Source organism: Zingiber officinale, chromosome 7B (assembly GCF_018446385.1).
Source record: "Zingiber officinale cultivar Zhangliang chromosome 7B, Zo_v1.1, whole genome shotgun sequence".
NCBI lineage: Eukaryota > Viridiplantae > Streptophyta > Magnoliopsida > Zingiberales > Zingiberaceae > Zingiber > Zingiber officinale.
The window spans coordinates 1,804,065-1,826,751 of NC_055999.1; the positions used below are offsets into that span (position 1 = coordinate 1,804,065).

Consider the following 22,687-nt stretch of genomic DNA (forward strand, 5'->3'; position numbering starts at 1 on the left):
GAATTCCTTCCGAAAACTGTTGATTGACCCGCTCGGGAGAATCATCCTCTCTAGGCGCCTTCCCTTTCCTTGCGTCTCGAGCGGGTGTCTCATCTGAGGATGATCCCCAATCTCTATCCGCTCGGCCCCTCTCTTTTGCTGGACTCCATAACAGCGCCCGGTTGAAGGGGACTGGTGCGTTAGGAGCTTCCCTATAGATGTCGATCGACTTTTTGTTCAATTCCCGAGTGGAAATTTGTTCTGCTCGGTCTCCTCGCTCAGCCTGACGACCTTCTGCTGATACTGTAGGCTCCTGTGCTTGGCGTTCGGATAGTACCTATTGGCACTCAGCTAGCGCCTGTTGTTGCTGTTGTTCCACTATCCTCTCTGCTCGGGCGTGTATCAGCGTGTTGACCTCTTCTTGCGTTAACATCACCGTTGTAAATCGTCCGGCATCTTCCATTTTCTCGTTCGAATACAGGTTACATTCCCACAGACGACGTAAAAATATTCTTGTCCGAAAGCTTGAAACTGGAAAGCCGGGATTATGGCGGCTCTGCTGACTAGATGAAGGCCTCTATGTAAAACAAAACCAAACCAGGGAAGGGGTCCCTGACGTCGACCCTCCAACGCTCAAGTTAGAAATAGAAGAAGAGAAAGTACTAGGAACAAAGATTAATCTTGCCTTTCTTCACACCTATCATACTCTTTTATACATGTCTCGATGACCCTTAATATTGCCCTATTTAATGATACTAATTACAGACAGAAGGCATCTTTGTCTTGACTTCTCCGCATTCAATGATGGATGGAGTCTTCTCTTTTGTTTTTTCTTCCTCTTATTGAGTATCTATCTTTTTCTCTTTTATTATATCAGTTCATTATTCACTGTCAATAGCATACCCCGAGCCGAACAAATGAGCCCAATCTCTTGCCGATCGGGCTGACCAGACGCTGTTTCATCCAGACGACCGACCGGACAACGGTTCCTTCGATTGGCCTATGTAACCCCCTCTCACTCGGGTGGTTTTTTTAAGGTGATCGATCTGACATCGTAGCAGCTGAGACTTGAACCGTAGATCCCTTCATTATCCATTAAAGGATTTAAGCATTGCACCATTATCCCAAAGAAAATTTATATGGAGCCGAATCAATCATCTCAAAATTTAATTGATTTGAATAGCTTACCACTGCCCAATCAACTATAAATTCTATAAAGGATGAAATCTTTCTTAGGAACTGACGACTTGGGGTTTATTCCGTCATGCGCCTATGACCTGTGTACCTGTATGAACCTCCCTCTATATCCATGGGGCCGACACTAGGAGGGCCGCTAAGATAACATATCTACCTTTTATAAAAGATGAAATCCTTCACACTAGTAACCCTCTCTCACACTATTAAAGGGGTCATCCCACAGATTAGGAGGAAGTAAATAAAAAAAATCGAAGTTAGTAAGATAATTTTTCGGTCTTTAACGAAATTCGACTCAATCACTCGTGTAATAATCAATTCGGCGGTGCACATGACTATGATAACTATAAAGTGCTCTTATGGCAAATATAAATTTATATAAAAAAAATTTGACTAATAAAATATTTAAAAATTTGTTGATAAATATTGTTAATGGATATCCTAAAACTTCTCATTAATATTTGTTTTGTTTTGAATGCAAGAATCTCATGTAATTTGAGTAGAGAACTTATCGACAAACGTTTTTTTTAAAATTTATTTGCAATAAAGAAGCACCGTAGAAGAAGGAAGGCGTCGTTTCGTCGGCCCAAATCATCTAACAGAGAACACCCGAAACAATCGATCGGCGGCATAAAATCCGCGTTGCGTTGGGTCGGCGGGCGGCACAGAACGCTGCCGCGAGCAAACCCTAGTTTACTTTTTCTCTCAGTGATTTGCCCATCGATAACGCGTTCTCGTACCGCTTCCGATCCGTCCGCCTGAGCTCGCTCGGTGATCGCCATCGGCGCGATGACGAGTCGTCGGGTGGGGATTAGCTGCAAGGTGTACCACGGGGATGTTTTCCTCGGAGATGCGGAAGCTTTTCCGACGACCAACAGTAGCGGCGGCAAGGTCCAACCCTTGCCTTTCCCCAGCGGCAACGAGATTCGCATCGATCACCTCTCGCCTCCCAGCGAGCGATGCCCTCCCCTCTCCGTCCTCCAAACCATCAACCCTTTCTTCGTCCGCTGCAAGATCCAAGCCAAGTCGATCGCTGAACATCCACTCCATCACCTCTACCTCTCCTGCTTCAACGAATTCAGGGTGCGTGCGTGCGTGTTTTCCCTTCTCACTCGTTGTTTTTGTTTGCGCTCTCTCGAGCAGATGATTTCTTTTGGTCATATTCGGCTTATTAAACTCCCATTGCCTACTTTTGCAGAGTGCCGTCGTGGTCAATGGTAACGAAGAGCTGCATCTGGTGGCAATGCCGAGCAAGGTGGAGAAGGTATCCTGCTTTTGGTGCTGTTCGGTTCAGGCCGGGTTATATGCATCCTGTTTGGGCATGCTCAACTTGCGGTGTCTTGCCATTGTATTTGATCTAGATGAGACGCTCATAGTTGCCAACACCATGAGGTCATTTGAGGATAGAATTGAGGCCCTCTCTCGAAAGATAGATGGTGAAAAAGACCCTATTAGGATTTCAGGAATGTCAGCTGAACTGAAGCGATATGTTGAGGACAAAGATCTCTTGAAGCAGTATATAGAGATGGATACTGTTACCGACAATCGGAGATCCATTACCGCTCAGAATGAGGAAGTTCCATCAATACCTGGTGTTCAGGAGAGAATTACTCGGCCTGTCATACGAATGCCTGAAAGGAACATTGTCTTGACTCGGATCAATCCTGAGGTTTACTTTTGTGCATTTTCTTGTTTTATAATAGCTGCGTTGCTCCTTTGTTACTAGCTCGTTGAATGTTTCACAGTGATTTATCAAACTTTTAGAACAATGAAACAATATTATTATATTAGTGTGCCCCGTTTCCTGGAAGTTCTTTATTTTCCATACTGGTATATAGTACTTCAGATCATTTTAATTAATGTCATGGGAGTGGGTTGACCTTTATTTTCCATACTAATCGCTAAGAACACCTACCTCATTGCATGTGGATAATAGCCAGTCTTACAATGTTTCCAAGTTCTTTTCTCTACTCAGTATGATATATTTTCCCTAAAACGATTTCATTGATTGTGTGGATGTTTAACATTCTTTTTGTACTCTTTGATCCTTTTTGTTGATGCTCAGACATCATGGAGAATTATATACCTTTTGAGTTGCGAATTATGAATGTTTAGTCAAAAATTTTTTAGTACTTGTAAATACTATTAAGGGGAAGTAGGATGTCTCCCTCTAGCTTGATGGTTTTTCCCCCTCTTTGTGCACATGTTTTTTCATTACTTGTAAATGTCATTTGATTTCTACATGTGCATGTTTTTTTTTTCACATTCTTAGAATGTAGACTAGCATTGTAATTATCCAAAAGTCAATGCAGCCATTTTGTAACATAATTGATCAAATACTTCCTTCTACAGAACCGTGATACTAGTGTTTTTGTAAGGCTAAGGCCTGCATGGGAGGATCTAAGGAGCTACCTAACTGCAAAAGGACGACGAAGATTTGAAGTTTTTGTCTGTACAATGGCTGAAAGGGACTATGCTCTGGAGATCTGGAGGCTTCTTGATCCAGACTCTTATTTGATCAATGCAAAACAACTTATGGATCGCATAGTATGCGCAAAATCAGGCACGAATTCCTTGCAGATAAAGATAATGATGATGATGATGATGGATTCATATGTGATGATAGCATACAGAAACATATTTTCCATTCTTGTTTGTCAATCTCATACTTTACCTGTCTTTGCATTTGCATTTAGCAAATTTCTATATAGAAAGTTCTTCTACTGCTAGACTTTGTTTTTCTGATTAATTCTCTTTCATGCAAACTTTTTCTTTAATCAATAATCCAAAGCACAAAGTAGATGTCCAATTTTAATGTCACTAAAGATTAGAGTCTCAATTTTGAAATTTAGTGCATGACAGGAATTTGGCCCCAAAATCAAATATTAATGCTGATTTACCCAAGTAAATTCTGTGATTTTGCACTATTCTCCAGCATTTAATTCAATATATGTGCGGTTTGAATATGTTATTCTCAACTAAATTGTCCTTATTCAAACAAATCGTGCATTTGTTTATACTTGCTAGGTTCGAAGAAATCATTGCAACATGTTTTCCAGGATAAAGTGTGCCATCCTAGAATGGCTATGGTGATTGATGACCGATTGCAGGTTTGGGATGACAAGGATCAGCCTCGTGTTCATGTTGTCCCAGCATATACTCCATATTATGCTCCTCAAGCTGAGGTTTTTTGCTTATATCTATCTTATTCTCTATGCTCACAGCAGAGTGTTCCCTATCTTATTTGCTAAACTCAATGCATAGTTGTTCCCTACACATGAAAAAATTTACATATTTACTACAAAATACTCTGTGCAGATGGCCAATGCAGTTCCAGTATTATGTGTTGCAAGAAATGTTGCATGCAATGTTCGAGGTGGCTTTTTCAAGTAAGTAAACGTGATGAATTTGCTTTCTTTCCTTTTATCTGCTACACAAAACATAGGATACCAATTTCAGGTACTGGAAACTATTTAACCCCGCCATCATTTTTTTTTGTCAATGACAGAGAATTTGATGAAAATCTTCTTCAGAAGATATTTGAACTGAATTATGAGAATGAGATAGTTGAGCTACCTGGTGCTCCTGATGTGAGCTACTATTTAATCTCTGAGGTATTTGTTTCTGAGTTTATTGTATTTTGCAGTAATAGATTGGGAGTTTTGCATACCTGATACTGGTTGTTGGATGGACTCTCAGGATGCTAATAACTTACAAAACAACAATAGAGAAGCTCCTATTGTTGAGGGAATGACTGGTTTGGAAACAGAACATAGATTGAATCAACCGGTACCTTATCTATTCTCTAACTTTTTTTGTCTTTACTATAGTCTGCTTTTTAGATAGTCTGTCACTTTTGTGGTATTTAGTCTTCCAGATTTTATAACCAATATGATCATTCCATATGATAACATTTAAAGTTAGGAAAATTTCCCTAGTTATCCTTATTCATATTGTAGCTCCTTATTGATCTATAAGGTTTTACATCCCCCTCCCAATTTCGTCTCTTAATTTATAAATTTAACCTTTTTTAAAAGCAGGACAACAACTTTTAGCTATAAATCAAGTTCACAATTCATTCATGCACAACTATCCTTATTTGAGAGGGAAATCGCCGTAGATAATGTACTATTTATTGGATAAATAAATCACTATTTGAGTGTGCATTCTCTATCTATTTGATTGGATCTTAAACTCAATTAATGAAGTTCACAATACAATGCATAGCATGAGAGAAATTGTGATTGAATCTTAAACTCAATTAATAAAGTCCACAATACAATGCATAGCATGAGAGAAATTGTTATTGGATCACAATTAGTGGGTGTCTCTTTATGGGTAATTATGTATATATTGAAATATTCCTTAGTCGATGAATTGATGAGACTAGAGATCATCAATTTTGTAAGATTAACATATGTTATACTCCTTGGTTTATTCAAGCATCCGATCTTTACTGGCTGGAAACATTGGGATGTTGAAAGTTAGCGTATGGATGCTGGTTAAGGGTAACTAGTTCATTAGATGTGATCTGCTATGAGACTTCATGTGGTTTTATACATGTCTATGAAGATCTCATTGCAGCTTAAGTACAAGTTTCCTTCGACTTCAGGTATTCAAGTCATCTTGGTAATGAAAACATATGCTTTGACATCTTAAGCAAGCATCTCCCTTTGAGGTTGACCCTGGGATGATTGGGTATAAGTTAAGATGTCTGAAGATATTTGAATAGTCCACCAAGGATTTACCACTTCTTTGATAAGGAGATGTATACTCTATAACCATTTGTTAGGATTATTACTCGTAAGTCTTTGGCCAAAGCAGAACACGCCAAGAGGATCGTCCTCTTGAACAATGTGTTTGAGGAATTTGAATCCGCATGACAAAGAACTACTACTTGGGCTAGGTGTAACGTAATCAACCTAGTGGGGGCTGATAGACCATGTATTAAACCAAGTGGGTATAAGATGAGTAAAAGGAACAGACACACGAATAACTGTAGCTGCTGATGGGATTCGGAAGGGATTCTAGAATCAGCTGTGCGGTTAATTGGGGTCAGGATATACTATTAGGTGTTATATCTATTTGTAATTAATGGTTAATTATGAATGACCAATATAATCGGGAACTTTTAAGGTTACACGCACTATGAGTTTATCCGAAAGACATAAAACGAGTTTGAGAACTGGATTCTCAGATTGAGAGAGATTGAGGCAAATATGGAAAGATGTTTGTTGGAAAGGAAGCGCGGATGAGCCAAGTTTTTGAAGACGAATTGGACCTTTTTTGGTTTAATTGTAAAACAAAATGGTTTGGTTTAAAACAAAAGAGTTTTGTTTTGAACCAAGATGGTTTGGTCTTGAACCAAATTTAATGCTAACGGATATCTTCAAACCCGACAGAAGATCTATATATTGATATAGATTAGAGAGAAAATAACAACGATTGAATTAAAACCTAATTGTTAGGTTTTTGATTCTCTCTCCCTCTTCTCTTGCCGCCGACCCAAGGGAGCTTATCGTTGCTTGGCGTCGGTGCTCCTGCTGTCGCTGGCCTCCCCGACTACAACCCCTGCTGATGGACATCTGATGATCGCCAGCAGCCCTTTGTCCGAACACCGCCCCTCCCGAAAGAGCCCCGCCATCCCTTGCCGTGCCGCAAGGCTTGGCTATTGGCTTTACACTTCCTCCACCGGTCCTCCAGAGTCCCTGTCGCTGGTTATACTGACGATAACAGTGAGTTACGACCACGAACAGCGGCTTCATTGTTGTTGTTCACTTCGATTGGTATTGTCGGGTTGCTTTGTGCCACCGGAAGTCAAGGTGTGGTCCCTCTGTCGGATCATTTTCGTCTTCCTTTTTCTACTAGTATCGAAGCGGAGACATGACTCGTGACTTAGTAAAGTCGTCTCGAAGATATTTCGGTGTGGATACGAGTAGAGGCAAGTCTAGTTAGGCTTGCTCGTTAATGTCGTTTCTGCTTCACGTCTTCCAATAGGTATGTTTCTAACGAATCAATTTTCTATAATTATGTCGGACGCACGTATGCCCTGTGGTTGTATGTGTGATGTGTGTTGTAATAATTTAGGAAATTATTATTCTTCCGCTGCATGTTTAGGAAACAAAATTTAAAATGTGTGTCGAGCCACTTGTGTTTCGACATAGATCATAGAGCTAGTTTTTCAGGTTGTAGACTATTGTAATTTTATTTATGGAAATTTTAGGAAAATTCGGATACGGAAATTGTTTCCTAATCCGATATAAAATTTTCAATTTTGGAATTTATTTCTTAATTTGTTAGAAAATCCAATTTTGGAAATAGTTTCATGGCGTGTTAGGAAATTTTCAATTTTCGAAAAACATTTCCTAATTTGTTAGGAAATCCAATCTTGGATGTCTTTCCTAATTTGTTAGGAGTTCCAATTTTGAAATTATTTCCTAATTTAATTAGGGACTTATAATTTTGGAAATTGGTTCCTAATAAAATATTAGATTAGATTTGGAAATTGTTTCCTAATCTAATAATGAGATTTTGGTTTAAGGAAACTAAATCATTTATAATATTTGATTTCCTAATTAATTTATAACAATTATGCCATGATTAATGCTATGATTGATGTCATATTTTATGCCGTGATATATGCCATGAATGCATGCCATGATTTATGTCATGATATTTTTGACATGATCATGCCATGTATGCATGTAGATAGTTTATCTATTTTGCATGTAATTGACGAGACCAAATAAGTAATAAATTCCTTATTTAATTTTAAAGTTTACATTTCTCGTTAATATGGTTAGAATTAGAGTTTAATTTTTAAGCTTGGGTTGTTGGACTCTCTCCCGCCCCTACTTGGAATTAGACATGTTTAGACCATTGAGATATAATCTCATGATTAATGGGTCGGTTTTAACTTAATGAATTGATTTGTTGGACTCTCTCCAAGGTTAATATGGATATGGGTGAAGTTGGGTGATATGCATACGATGTATATGTGTTAATGAGTTAACAACTTGATGTTATTCAAATATCATAATATGATAGTTATATATATGTGATATATAATTGGTATAATCGATACCCTAAAACTAAGAATGACTTGTTGGACTCTCTCCAAGGTTAATGCGGATAGAGGTGAAGTTGGGTGATATGCATGCAATGTATATGTGTTAATGAGTTAACAACATGATGTTTATACAAATATCATAATGTGATAGTTATATATATGCGATATATAATTGGTATAATCGATACCCTAGAACTAAGAATGGCTTATTGGACTCTCCAAGGTTGTTCTTATCTATAGTGGATATCATCCACTTGGAGAAAAGATACCATCTTCCTAATTCAAAGTAAGAATTCCTAAATTCGATAAGCAAGTGAGATTTCATTTTGTATAAATAGTTTGCATTACATATATAATTCATCTCTCTTATGTGTGCTCAATTTTGTATTTCCAGGTTAAAAGAATCAGAATGTCTTCTTTAAATTTGCATTCAATTTTGGACACAAACAAGTTGACTGGGCAAAACTTTTTAGATTGGTTTCGAAACCTGAGAATTGTTCTCAAGGTTGAGAAGATTGCCTATGTCCTCGAAGGGCCTCTTCCTACGAGTCTGGCTGATGATGCAACTTCTGACCAATTGTTGGCTTATCAGAAGCATATGATTGATTCTGAACTTGCAAGCTGCATCATGCTAGCCTCGATGTCTCCTGAACTACAAAAACAACATGAGCATATGGATGCTTATACGATTGTTTATCATCTTCGTGAGTTGTTCGATGAGCAAGCGAGAATCGAACGGTTCGAAGTCTCCAAGCTCCTCTTTGGCTCAAAGATGCAGGAGGGTTCATCTGCAGTGCAATTTGTACTAAAGATGAATGGCTATATTGAGCGGTTGAGATCGCTTGGATTTGCAATGGATCATGAGTTAAGTATTGGCTTAATTCTTCATAGTTTGTCCAATAGCTATTCACAATTTGTGATGAACTATCGGATAAATCAAATTGAATCCACAATTCCTGAGTTGATCAACATGCTTAAGATAGTGGAGCTATCAGTTAAGAAGGAACCGAAAGTTGTAATGTTGTTTGATTCCTCAAAGAAAGGTTCTAAGAGGAAGTTAAAAACTCAAGCTAAAGGGAAGAAAAAGCCTAAAAAAGGAGAATTGGCACCAAAGGGCTCATGTCACCATTGTGGCGAGATGGGACACTGGAAAAGAAACTGTAAGATTTATCTTGAGTCATTGAAGAAGAAGACGACATCTGATGCCCCATCTGCTTCAGGTATCTTCATAATGATTGTCATACAATTTCTTTAAACACTTGGGTATTGAATATAAGGTGTGTCTCACATATATGTAATGACGTACAGGAGCTAAGGAATAGTAGAAGACTGGTCAAAGGAAGGGAGAAGTAAATTTGCGAGTTGGTAATGGAGCAAAGGTTGCAGCTATAGCCATAGGAACTTATTTGTTGAAACTCCCTAGTGGACTGGACTAGTCTTAGAATTGGATAATTATTATTATGTTTCTTTAATAAAAATATTATTTCTATTTCTTACTTAAATAGAAAAGGTTTTTATCTAACTTTTATTAGCAATTATTGCTACATAATGTTAAATGATGTTCTTTATGGGACTGGAATGTTATGCAATGGTATCTACGCACTAAATATATCCAACGGCATACTCAATATCGAAACAAATAGCAAACGTGCTAAAAGAGACGATCAATTAACTTCCTACACGTGACAATGATTTATCTTGGGTTTAATCTTGGTTTTCTCAATCACAACCAGTTTCACTCAGATTCGAGCCCACCTTGAACCCAACTTTCGCCCAAATAATCCTAAGCACAATCTCAGAGCCTAACAAACCTTAATTGAAACCACTGACAAGTCTAATTAAGACAAAATTAGCCCCTAAACATAACTATTCAGCATTGAATGAATTGATTCAATCTCCAATTCCATCATTAATCCTTGACTAACTCCTCTAATCCATGATAACCCTAATTAAAATTTGAGGTTTAGCGCTTCGAACACAGTTGCACAATGTACCATGTGCTTGGAACTGATGGTTGTCCTAAGATATCTCATGCAGGAAATTATTACTTGTATTGTTACTAGGTGGCTAAGTGATTGTGGATTCGAACATTCTTGTTATATGTCCCTATTGAGCAAGATATTCAAAACTCAAAATTTTCTGATTTAGGCATATCCAATTGATGAACGACAAGCAAAACCTCAAACACAGTCGAATCGCTCTTCTACAGGTAACTTATCTATGTTTTAATTTCCTTGTTTTTAAATGAATGCTCATCAAGATTTATACTTTTTCAAATGAGATTTCACACCAGAGATTATTTATATCAGTCACTATGCTACCTTTGCATTCATTAATATGCGTACAATGGTTGAGACAACCAAGATATGACTAAATAGTGGTCCAAGGAAAAAGTTGAAAAGGAAAGATGCTTAGGGGGTAAGAGTATGATTATCCCTGGTTAAGATCTGAATTTGGATATTTGTTTATTCAAGTGTAAAGTATAGGGTTCTCTAGATTTGCAGATATTTTTCATAATAGCATAACTTTTCTGTTTTATTGCTGTGAAATTCTTGCAATTGCCTAACTTCAAGTAGGGGTAAATATTCGGTTAAAATCGAACTAAACTGAATTAATAGAACCAAATCGATTTTTTTTTTCAAACAAATCGAACTGACTGAATTTTTTTAAAAAAACCAAACAAATCGAACTGATAAAATATCGGTTAATTCGGTCGAAAACCGAATTAACTAAATTAACCCATTTTTTTTAAAAAAAAAATGGTTTTTTTTACATAAATTCGATTTTGGTCTAAAAAATTCAGTTTGGATTAAAAATTCAGTTTATTTGGTTTAATCAAGTATGAAATTTTAAAACCAAAACCAAACTGAATTAACTGATTTTTTTAGGAAAAAAATGAATTTCTGAATAAATCAAACCGAATTTTAAAATTCGGTCCGTTTGTTTGGTTTAACCGAATTTTTGCTTACCCTAACTACAGTCTCTTCATATTTTACTCCCATAATTTTTTTTTCACTCTTTTCTATTTCCTTGTTTTCTCAAATGCTAAATATAGGATGCTAAAGAAATTCTTTCCATCAAAATATTTGTTGGGTCCCTGTTCAAGGATGATTCATATTTATTAGCATGCATGAAGAACACCTTTTATTTAATAAATTATCTCCAATCTGAATATATTGAATGGATAAATAATTAAATGTCTTTATAAGTTTGCATTGAATTGTAAAGCTATATGAAATACTACTACAGTATGACGACCCCTCTGAGATATGATGTGTTTCTTTCTTTCTTTTCACTTGATTTATTTCTGATATAGATGATGAGATGCCAGTAAATATACCTTCTGCAAGCAACAAAAAATTGAATGTGGAAGGACAGTCAAACTTACTTGTCTCTTCAGTCTTTGTGTCTGTACTGCAAGAGATTGGCAGACGATGTGACTCAAAGGTAGTTATTTCATTGTATGATCTGTAGAGCATTTTGACTTTTATGATAATTATTATTCTGCACTGGTTTAATGAATAGATTGAGTTCGAGTTCACTAACGGAATTACGAAGGATTTGCCACATTCTGTTGAGGTGAGTATTATTTTCTCATCCTGTTACATAAACATTTTTAGTGCAGGATATTTTACTCAGTCAACATCAGATTCACTTGTCACTTTACAGGGATGATGTAAAACTCTGTGCTATCATTTTTCTTTGTCATTTTGATATCCTTTTATCGGATAGAGCTTGCCATTGATTGATGAAACACTGTTTATGCATATGGGTTTGTGAAGCTTGTGGCTTGAATAAAACACCTATTTTTTCTTCTCAATTTTAATTGGAGATTGTAACAGATGCCCTTTTTCTTTTAGTTAATTCAATTTGTCTTTTTAATTAGTTCAATTTTTCAATTTTAGTCGAAGGGGAGCCTTGGCGCAACGGTAAAGTTGTTGCTTTGTGATCTAAAGGTCACGGGTTCAAATCTTAGAAACGGCCTCTTGCAAAAAGCAGAGTAAGGCGGTGTATAATGGATCCTTCCTCGAGGCCTGCACGGCGAGAGCTTCGTGCACTGAGCTGTCTTTTTTTTAAATTTTTCTATTTTAGTCAAGTAGGATGCATACTTTAATCCTTATATTAGTTTGATTTGTGATGCTTGTTATAGGTTTTATTTAGTAGCGAAAGAATTGGAACAGGGATGGGAAGGACAATGAAAGAAGCTCAATCACAAGCTGCTGAGAATGCACTTCGTAATCTGGAAAGTAAGAACCACTTTCCACATAACACATATGAAATATGTTAGTGAATTAGTCTTGCACTTTTGTGCTTCAACTATTTTCTCTCTTTATTTATTAAATTTTCTGGATGTCGAGTGGTAATTAATTGGAGATACCACCTGGTCTGGCCTAAACACAGTGGATGATCAATAAACTTAGGTGGGCTATACGACTCTTGAGGGAATGCCAACGAGGGAGACAGGCGGACCTGAGGGTCAAAGAGAAAGAGGTTAGAATGATGTTGGGGTGTCCCGGCGAAGCCACTCTGACGCTTGAGTCGAAGATATGCGTGTGTTAGAGAAAATGAAGAAAGGTTTGCAAGTTCAAAGGCCCGTGTGCACATACCTGTGCCCGCTAGAGCGGGCGAACTTAAAGAGTTATTGAAGTCCATGTTCTCCTCAATGTGTGCCCTTGTTGCCTACGTTTCCAAGGGAGGTGGCCACGCGACCCCCATTATCTCCGATGTTCTTGCTAACAATGGACATGGGGGAGCCACGTGGTCCCATGTTCTCCCTGTTCCCCGCATTTTCAATAGGCCACGTCGGAAGTGGGGTGAAAAAGGGAGTCGAGCTAGCTGCTGGCGGGAGGTCTCCGGCCGAGTCAGGGGGAGAGGTCAGCATCATGTGTCCAAGCTGAGGAGTTGGCAGTGTAGAGCTGATCAGAGGAGTCGGCGATGTATGGCCAAGTTGAAAGGTCGGAAGACCAAGTTAGAAAAGAGTGGGTAGGAGCGAGCGTGTTGAGAAGTGCCTGAGCTGAATTGGAGTGGTTACAGGAGTAAAGGTATCTTGAGATGAGCTGAGACGTTAGCTCGGACTGAGGCTCCTTGGGGCAATCCGAGCAAATATCTCTGGGTTGCCTGCCCGAGTTTTATGGGAGGTCGGGATTCACAGAGAAGTCCAAGCCGACCTTCGTGGGAGGTCGGTTCTGAGACAGAGGAGTCGGTTATCAATGGAGGGTGCGAAGTTCGGAGAGGAGAAGTCGGGGTAGGTGCAAATTGCTCGAATCGAGTTCCTTGGGTTCCACAGAGGTCGAACTGGGTTTCTCTTGGGTCTGACTGACCCTCCTTGACTTTGACTGCCAACTTAGCATGACTATTGAATTCATGGGGCAAATAGAGGTAGTATATTTCCACCACATCACCACCTATAACCACTATTTTAGGAGACGCCTTGCTTGCTAATTTTATCGAGTATTTAAACTCTCAAAGTATCTGTTGTACTTTGATTGCCCACTTGATGTCTTGTTTATTTTGAACTTGTTGCTTGGTCCATTTCACAACCATTCATTTGTCTAGTAGGCCGCTTACTTGCTACCAGGATTCATAAACTCTAGTACTTAAGCCTGGAGGTCTGGAGTTCGAATCCTGGGAGGCAAAAATCCACTAGCCAGGGGTGGAAAGTCCTAGTGAGTAACGACACGACCGACGGTCGACGACCGTCGGCCGTGTCGTTACTCACTAGGACTTTCCACCCCTGGCCAGGCTTAAGTACTAGAGTTTATGAATCCTGGTAGCCCAAGTGAGGCGCTCACTTGGCTATCAGGATTCATAAACTCTAGTACTTAAGCCTGGAGGTCTCGAGTTCGAATCCTGGGGAGGCAAAAATCCATTGGCTAGGGGTGGAAAGTCCTAGTGAGTAACGACACGGTCGACGACCCGAGGGTCGCCAAATGGGTCGGGTCGTTACAATAAACAAGATTAAGCAAAGTCTTTTGTTGTCACCTTCAGTTGGTTAATTTTTGCTTGTTGTTTGTGTGAATATAAGCAGGCACAATTTTCAACTGAGGGCCTAAGTCATACATGGATTGGCATGACATTAGATTCTACAGTTAGAAAAGGATTTTGTTTATTACTTAAAAGGAAAGTTAAGACAATATTATATATGCTTTTTTACCGCTATCTTGTTCTAACTGAGATCTACTCAACTTATAATATTTAAAGCTACATATCATCTTGCTCACATTATTATGATTAGATCTCAACTTATGATATTTAGAGCTAACTATAATCAATAAGGTATGGGCTAGTGTTGCTCACATTATTATGATTTATGTGAGTACAAGTTGATTCAAAATGAAGTAGGTTAGGAATGAGTGCATGCCCATGGGTCTCTTAATTAATTTTGCAACTTCTATTTCTGTGCCACAGTTCCCAAAGGGTAATATGTGCATCTGCTGGGGTGATGAGGTAGGATTCCCATCATCGAGTGTGAATAGGACTAGACCATGTTCATGTAGGTTTCTAAGAGTTTTCATGGCTTGAAGTAAATTTCAGTCTTCCTCAATTATTTCCTATTATATAGGGGTTTTGAAACTGTCTAGATGGATTCCCTTGCCCAGTGTCACCTTGCCTTGGTTCATTATGTTTTAAGCTCAGTTTTGGTTATAAAGACAAGTTACAGTTGTATTTTTCTATGGAATTAAATCACTGAAATAAAATAGTAATAGTTGGACCAGATTTACTTGTAGTATTTCAGTGTTTGGTTCTAGTACTTTTACATCCATCTGCTTGCAAAATACACAACCACGTGTGCCAATTGGTATTGCTGAAAACATGATATCAGAAATTCAGAATTATTAAATTCTTATCACTTGTCTTGTACGTGTATGTCTGTAGATTTAAATATACAATTCAATTGCCTGCAATACTACTTAGCTACTACCTCATGTGATTGAAATACATGCAACCATTAATTACTTTAGTGCCGTTGCTGCATTTTATTATTTCAGAGAACTCCTAACCTTTTTCATTGTTTTTTTCCCCGTTGGTGACTACATAGGAGATTATGTATCATTTATTGGACCTCTCACTGACGGCATGGGAACTGACATTAATAAGAATTTGCTTGGGAATGAGAATGGCTTCTTAAAAGAGAATTGCAACTCTCAGGATAATTCAGATAAGAAAGAGAACTGACTTGCTGCCAGTGCAACACAGAATACGAACCTTTTGCTTTTAGATTCAGTAGTTTAACATTTTTAGTACAACAGATTTTCACAAGATGCCCACTGGTGGTTTTGACGCAAAATTCTTGTTATCTAGTGCAAGAATGTTCAGGCAATGATGATATGGTGCAAGTTTTTATAGCCTGGAGGACCATATCCACTTAGCTCTCTTGGAGTTGATCCATTTGGGAAACTAAAGCATAATATATTTCAAAGTCCTTGAGAGATGCGGTCTGGCCATTACCTCTGAGGAGTTATTTTTTTGATCACTGGCTGGTGAACATCATCTATATACCTGTGAGTTTATTTCAAAGAACACTTTGACTGTAAATTTTATCCACTTGGTAGGCTCCACACACAGGCTAATTTCAGCATGTCAATCAAAAGTCCTATCAGAGTTTTTGTACATTCTGACAAAAAAATACTCCTGTTCTTAGGTAAGAAAAATTTCCGGTTATGTATAAAAGTTTGATTTCCTCATTGGAATGATATTTGTGTTCAAACTTGTTTAACAGTCTATCAAGTTCATAATTGCCAACAGTGATCAAAGAAACAAAACTAATTACGTAGACCTGACGCAGTGACGCTTCACCTGATCACAGCAGTAGTTCTAAGTTTCTTTTCCTATAAATCACTAACTCTGGCGCTGAAGCTACCAGACCACATTTTACATGCATGTCTGCATGCAACGCCACGGTTGTAATTCTTGCCCTTTTACTTATTTGCTATGATTACTGGCGTCTGGCGCTTGTGTAAAGCAGAACTGTGTTGTTGGTACTCCTACAATACGAGGAACAGAATTGCAGCGTCAACATCTCTACCGGATCCAAATCTCTTTTGGAGCCACCAGAATCGTAACCATCCATCTCGATGACTTGTGCAACTCCAGTTGATGCAATATCAGGTGAATTGCAACTCCAGGTGATGCATCAGGCATCAGCATGCGTTCCATCACTTCACATCGATCGTTGTAGAAACAGGATTCTAAATCCTACTTCCATAAACTTAAATCCCAGACCAGCATCAATATTTTATTTTTAAAAAATTAATTGTAGCTTTCGTATCTCCTTACATATTATGCATCCATAGTTATTCTCAAAGCAGACCTCAAGAAAAAATTTTCATGAACCCATGCACTGCAGTTACGCGATAACATATTTACTGCACATACCTCCTTTAATTAATCCCGTCGACTTTCGGTTACTCTTTTAATTTATCGGATGTTAACATCCTTTAATTGCGTTCTTTTCCATAATTCGCCACCTTTTAATTTTCAATTTGCGCTAATTGAACATCAAGATAATCGGTGGATGACGAAGACAACGTAGGTCGATCGTAAACCTGACTCTAGCTTTTGGAAGTCTGCTCGCTACAATTTAATAGATATAAGAAATGGAACTATACACATTGAATTTAATTTTTTTAATTTTTTGCAATATTCTGTAATTCTCGTTGGATTATTTAGATACAATGTTGATTATCGAGATTGATCGGTATTTTGCCTAAAAAAGGGAGAGAAAAAAACAAGAAAAACTAGAAAAACGAAAGTATTTTAATCCCTATATATGTACTGTCTTCCCAAGTAAGACGGCTGTATCTAAAAGGCATTTTTCATCATGTTGAGGAAGAGTAATATATATACCGAACATCTAACTGTAATATTTGTTGTTCAACTTACTTTCCAATATATAGGACTTCTCTCATTTCCTATTCCATTCCTCCATTATTCTATCTAAATTTTCTTTAATTAAACAATATCATCTTAAAGAGATCACACCATGCTGTTCATGCATGCTTAGTCTTAGATATAGAAACCCTAGTTCACGTTTAATATCATATTCATAGGAATCACAATTCTGGCGCGGAAGACCAGACAAAACATTACAATTGAAAGCAGGACGTACGACGAGTAAACCCTCTAACTGTTTTTGTCCTCTCGTCCAAACTCTTAATCAGAACACGCACATCCACGTCTTGTCTGACCAAGTAAACCATATCTACATGCACGCAAGAAACTCCACACTTGTATTTTTCTTTTTCTTTTTAATCCCATCGTTCTAATTTAACCGTTAATTCCACTAATTAATCAAACGTACACTAAGCAATTATGATCTGTTAGCGCTCAGTAACGCAGTAGCACTGTTGCCGCTGCTACTCTGAGAAGAGAACTGCAGCGTCAACATCTCCACCAGATCCAGATCTCTCTTAGAACCGCCAGGACTGTAACCATCCATCGTCTCGATATAATTCACGTCATTTGCCGCGGCTCCGTCCGGATGATGGTGACTGCCGGAACCACTTTCCAAGGCTCGGTAAAACGCTGCATCAGGCGACGCGTGATCAGGCATCAGCGTGCATCGGATCAAGTCATCGTCGAGGATGCTCGGAAAGCTATCGAATGTCGGATCGCGGAAAACATCAGGGAACACGGATCCCTCCATATCCCCTCTCGCGGAGCCATGCATCACCGTGCCGGCTACTTGCGAGTGATCGAGTAATTTGGTGCGGATGTAGTCTTGAAGGACGCCGCTGCAGGCAGCGGCGGCCTTGGCGGCAGACGCTTTTGATCCTTTTCTCCTTCGCTTGGCGTTGAGCCGGCGCTTCGTGGCGTTCCAGTGGTTTTTGATGGAGTTCTCTGAGCGGCCAGGGATGTGCTTCGCGATCTCGGCCCATCGGTTGCCGTACCTCACGTGCGCTTGCACCATCAGCCTCTCCTCCTCCTCTGTCCACGTATCCTTCTAATCATATACATTTTGTAAACCACAAATTCGATCGTCAATACAATTTTAATTTCGATTAAGATTGATACTCGAATCAATTGGAGACCTTGATGTCCGGTCGTAGATGATTGTGCCATCTTTCTCTGCACTGCTTCCCGATCCTTCCAGCCAAGTTCTTAGCAATCTGAGACCATTTCCTCACGCCGTGTTGCTTCACCAATCTAACTAACATGCTGCGAACGAAAACAGAGGTGAATAGAAACAGAGCAACCTTCATCACGAGTCCACAACACATAATTCATGCATGCACGCACGCACGCAAATTAAGTGAAGAGAATACCAATCTTCCTCCGCTGTCCATTGGCCTTTGACAATCGCATTTGCCGAAGCTGCAGGGGCACTGCCATTACAGGAATTCGACGAGGTATTTCTCGCCGGCCTGCTCTCTCCGCAGCAATCATCCTCACTTTTGATCACCTTAATCGACTCTGCAACAAAATCCCCATCGTCTAGCAAAATTCCTTCAGGCACAAATGCACTCAAGAAGGCAGTATTTGGGATCACAAAGGGAGGCGGTTGCCAGAGAGAGCAATAGGGATTGAGATCGGCGCTATTCTTCTCACCCTCCTCCTCCATGACTAATTGAAGAAGACGAAGAGACTGGAAAATGAGAGATGGGAAGGAAAGGGGCGAGGTGACGGCCTTTATGAATATAATAATTACGACTATTTATTAGTTGTGTAATTGCACACGGCCGTTGATCTGACCAGATCGGACGGCTGCAGAGCTGCTTCTCCTGAAACGTTTCGTCTCCTGTTATTGTGCTCGTCTCGTTGTTGACTGCGGTGACTTGTAAATTCTGAGTTCGCTGCGCAGCGATGGGAGGATTTACAAGGAAAGTGTGTAATCGCATGTCCTTAAATTGGTCTTAGTTGTTAATGATCATTAAATGGGAAGATTAATACCTGACATATATGTTATGGATTTGAAAAGTCTCATTTTTTTTAAATAAAAAAAATAAAAATAATTAATTTATTTGAAGGATGTTTTAATAATTTTAAATATTTTAAGAGGTATTTTATAAAAATAAAAATAAATTATTGAAGAGGGGAAGTGGGGAGGAGGACCATTAGCTGGCCTTCGTCTTTTTCCGCCTGCTGAAAAAGCGAGCCGCCACCTTAATCGGCGGTTCCACCTACCGCTTTACCCTCTCCTCACTTCCCATTCCCAGCCCTCGAACGGAACAAGAGATGATCGCCGTCCAAGATCAATCCGCGCAGGAATCCTCTCCGCCGTCCTCGGGCAAGCAGCGATCCCTTCACCGGATCCTCGGCGGCGGAATGAGTATGTCCACCGAGAATGCAATTTTTTTTTTTTTCCAATTCTCTTTCTTGATTCTATGTTAGTCGGAGTTTGGATGTTTCATCTCCCACGTCGCTTGCTTCGATTCCGACAGTCCGATCGTCGAGTGTTATGCGATTTCTTCAGCTGTGAGAGTCTACTCGATGGAAGTTTTCTCATCGATTTTGGTGCACCTTTATTAGTTTCCCGATCCATTTTTTCCCCCTTCTTTCTACTATTGGCGAATCTAGTTGTGATATTTTTACTTCGATTAGGGTTACATGGAGAGAAACAAAATGAGAATTGGGAGTGGAATTAAAAAATGCTTGTGTCCTGATCAGTGACTCACTGTAATTGTGCCTGATAGTTGCTGATGTGATCCTCTGGAGGAAGAAGAATGTAACCGTGGGAATTCTCATTGGTGTACTTGCGTCTTGGATCATCTTTGAGGTAGCTGGATATACCCTTCTGTCGCTTGTCTCAAATGTTCTGCTTCTCTTGATCTCCATCCTTTTCGTGTGGGCAAAGGCTGCCGAAGTTCTCAACAGGTAAATGCCATGCTTTCGCATTTTGACTTTATTTGTTTCGTGAAATTATGTTTTAACCTTTTAATCACAGATTATTTTGTCGAGCTCTTTTACACTGTAGTATTGTAGCAAGGCTCTGTTCTGTAATTAATTCATCTATTTTGTTTGACTGATTGCTGAAAGTTTTATTAAGTGTCTGTGAAGGAATTCTAAATTTGGAAACATGAATAGTTAATAGCCAATATCATCCTTTGTTGTCCAGGTGGACTGGTGGAAGGTTGATACATAATTTCTCATAAAGTTTCAAGACAGAACTATAACATTAAGTCAGTGCAGTGCATTCTGGAAGTTTTGAAACAAATATCAGAAACTTATACGAGTACTTAACTGGAAAAGAAACCTACATTAAATGGGATGTTAATAATATACTTATATATATATATATATATATATATAGCTTATTTATCTCCTGAATCATTCTCATTCAGTTTAAGATGGAATTCATGTAACTGTGGTCTGAAAAAAAATAGGAATATGTTAAACTAAAAAGGTAGGTCAAGAAGCCTGAGATGAAGGTTTTTTCTGTAAACGTAATCAACATTTTTTTAGTGTCCTAATCCTGAGATTGAGTTTACATCTGAATGAAGCTTGGAAATTTGAGCATAGAATTTTTATAAAGAACAAATAGATAACCTGTACTCATCCATTTTATTCATATATGAATGTGCAAGGAATATAATGCATTTCCTGTGTCCTTACTGCAGTATGTCTTGGAAAAAATTTCTAAACATATTTACTGATACAAATGCAGACCACCTCCACCCATACCAGAGATGTACCTAAATGAAGAAATGATACATGAAGCTTCCGATTTTTGTCAATTCCATGCAAACAAAATCTTCTCTGCGTTCAATGATATTGCACGGGGGAAGGATTCCAAACTTTTCTATTCCATTGCTATGTGCTTATTGCTAGCCTCTACAATTGGTCGTTTGGCTGATATTCTTACATTGAGTTACACAAGTAAGTTATTTGGAGAATGTTTACTAGATTCATCATATTTCAGTTTTCTGTTGACACAATTTCCAATTTCATCTGGGAAATATTCTAGGAACATCAGGAAAAAGAGACTTTATTGTAGATGATTAATACCCAAACCAATTCTCGAGTAAACCATATCATTTTTTTTATGAACATAGAGTTTATGTGGCTTTAAAATTGCTACTGAAATCAAAACTTTAGTATCAGTGAATTAGGCAATCCTGTTTTCCTCGTTCGTCAAAATGAATACCTGCAATATAATTTTACAAGTAATCTAATGAGGTTGAATTTCTAAAAACATTCAGCTTGAACATTGGAATTAAATTCATTTCCTTGTTCTTCCAACAGGCGTTGTACTCATCTTAACAGTCCCAGCACTGTATGGGAAGTATGAAGATGGCGTTGATAGATGTGTGAAGACAGTACACATGGAAGTGCAGATGTACCAGAGGGTGTACATTGAGTCGTTTAACAACTACTACATTCAAGTTAAGAAGTGGATTTTGGTAAAGAAGAATTTACTTGCTGATGTGTGATTATACTTTGGGGAATTTTGTCCAATATGCTCTTGAAAATATTATATCAAGGTATTTTTGAGTGAAATGTGTAGCAAAAGAACTTGGTTCAATTGCAGAGAAAAAACAGGGCTAACACAGTTCGACCTCTGAATGGAAATTATAGCATTCGGGGGAATTTTGCTACAAAAGCTATTGTTTGCATCAAGTAGAACATTCTAAAATTACAAAGTCTTTCGATCGCACCATGAATGAATTGGGATCCAGGGATTCCAAATGCATCAGGTATGGAGCTACTGTTGGAGTGTATACTGAAAGCCTAAGCTTTTGTAAACATTTGTTTTGAATAAAGAATCACATTTGGTCAAATTATCTACATTTGTTTGTAGTTGTTCAATTAATTTATATTGTAGATAGCATAGCATGTGGTGTCACATGCAGAAGATGATGTTATCAGTACCTTATAAATTATAAACAGTAGCTCACGATCAAAATGGAAAGGAACAAATCATTAGAAGGTCATAGTGTAATTAGGTATCAGTTTATCTTAACTGTATAATTACACTAGTACACTTAGAGTGTATTGAGTAGGACCATTTAAGGTCGTTTCTTTTATACTGACTTTATAAAGGAACAAAGACCTCAGTTATTATGGAAGTGTGCGCTCTTAATCCTAATATAATAACAAACACATATGTTTGATATTTATTTCTTTAATTTATCAATGGGTGAGATTTAGTTCGATGAATCAATAAGCTCGATAAATTGGGAAATTGTATCACTTATAGTGTGTGTTGTTGATTATAGAAGGAAACTGTGTCCTAGAGATACTAGGTTGATAATGTCCTCAAGAGGAGCTCATAAGGATTGTCATGTTAAACCCTGCAGGTGGACTTAGTCCGACATGATGATAAGGTTGAGTGGTACTACTCTTGGACTAAGATATTAATTAAATGAGTTGTCAGTAACTCACTTAATTAGTGGACATTCGATATCTTAAATACAGAGAGACTAACACACTCATAATAAGAAGGAGCCCAAAAATGTAATTTGGGATTGGTGCGGTAGTTCAATAATAGTTCTCTAGTGGAATGAA

At 38.3% G+C, this 22,687-nt stretch overlaps 3 protein-coding genes across 4 annotated transcripts; 2 read left to right on the top strand and 1 right to left on the bottom strand.

Annotated features, from left to right (window-relative positions):
- Nucleotides 1-1,686: 1,686 nt before the first annotated feature.
- Nucleotides 1,687-15,951, top strand: LOC122004985 (RNA polymerase II C-terminal domain phosphatase-like 2). 2 transcript variants are annotated; one of them, XM_042559871.1, is made up of 12 exons: nt 1,695-2,256; nt 2,372-2,842; nt 3,526-3,736; nt 4,201-4,358; nt 4,492-4,562; nt 4,682-4,787; nt 4,873-4,962; nt 10,391-10,451; nt 11,559-11,689; nt 11,768-11,821; nt 12,393-12,489; nt 15,282-15,951. In XM_042559871.1, exons 1-12 carry the CDS (start codon nt 1,963-1,965, stop codon nt 15,416-15,418), a joined length of 1,881 nt encoding a protein of 626 aa, XP_042415805.1. In that variant the 5' UTR covers nt 1,695-1,962; the 3' UTR covers nt 15,419-15,951. The 2 variants fall into 2 exon arrangements, with proteins under 2 accessions (XP_042415804.1, XP_042415805.1); XM_042559870.1 differs by lacking the exons at nt 10,391-10,451; nt 11,559-11,689; nt 11,768-11,821; nt 12,393-12,489; nt 15,282-15,951 and adding exons at nt 8,637-9,462; nt 9,551-10,328 and having other exon boundaries at nt 1,687-2,256.
- A 1,601-nt stretch (nt 15,952-17,552) lies between these two features.
- On the bottom strand, nt 17,553-18,803 carry LOC122007391 (transcription factor MYB98-like). The gene is made up of 3 exons (XM_042563259.1): nt 18,508-18,803; nt 18,274-18,400; nt 17,553-18,185 (listed from the first exon to the last, which is right to left on the bottom strand). The coding sequence occupies exons 1-3, from the start codon at nt 18,801-18,803 to the stop codon at nt 17,553-17,555; spliced, it is 1,056 nt and encodes a 351-aa protein (XP_042419193.1).
- Nucleotides 18,804-19,282: 479 nt separating this feature from the next.
- On the top strand, nt 19,283-21,701 carry LOC122004986 (reticulon-like protein B12). Its single transcript, XM_042559872.1, has 4 exons — nt 19,283-19,511; nt 19,876-20,056; nt 20,847-21,058; nt 21,425-21,701. Exons 1-4 carry the CDS (start codon nt 19,418-19,420, stop codon nt 21,610-21,612), a joined length of 675 nt encoding a protein of 224 aa, XP_042415806.1. The 5' UTR covers nt 19,283-19,417; the 3' UTR covers nt 21,613-21,701.
- The last annotated feature ends 986 nt before the right edge of the window (nt 21,702-22,687 follow it).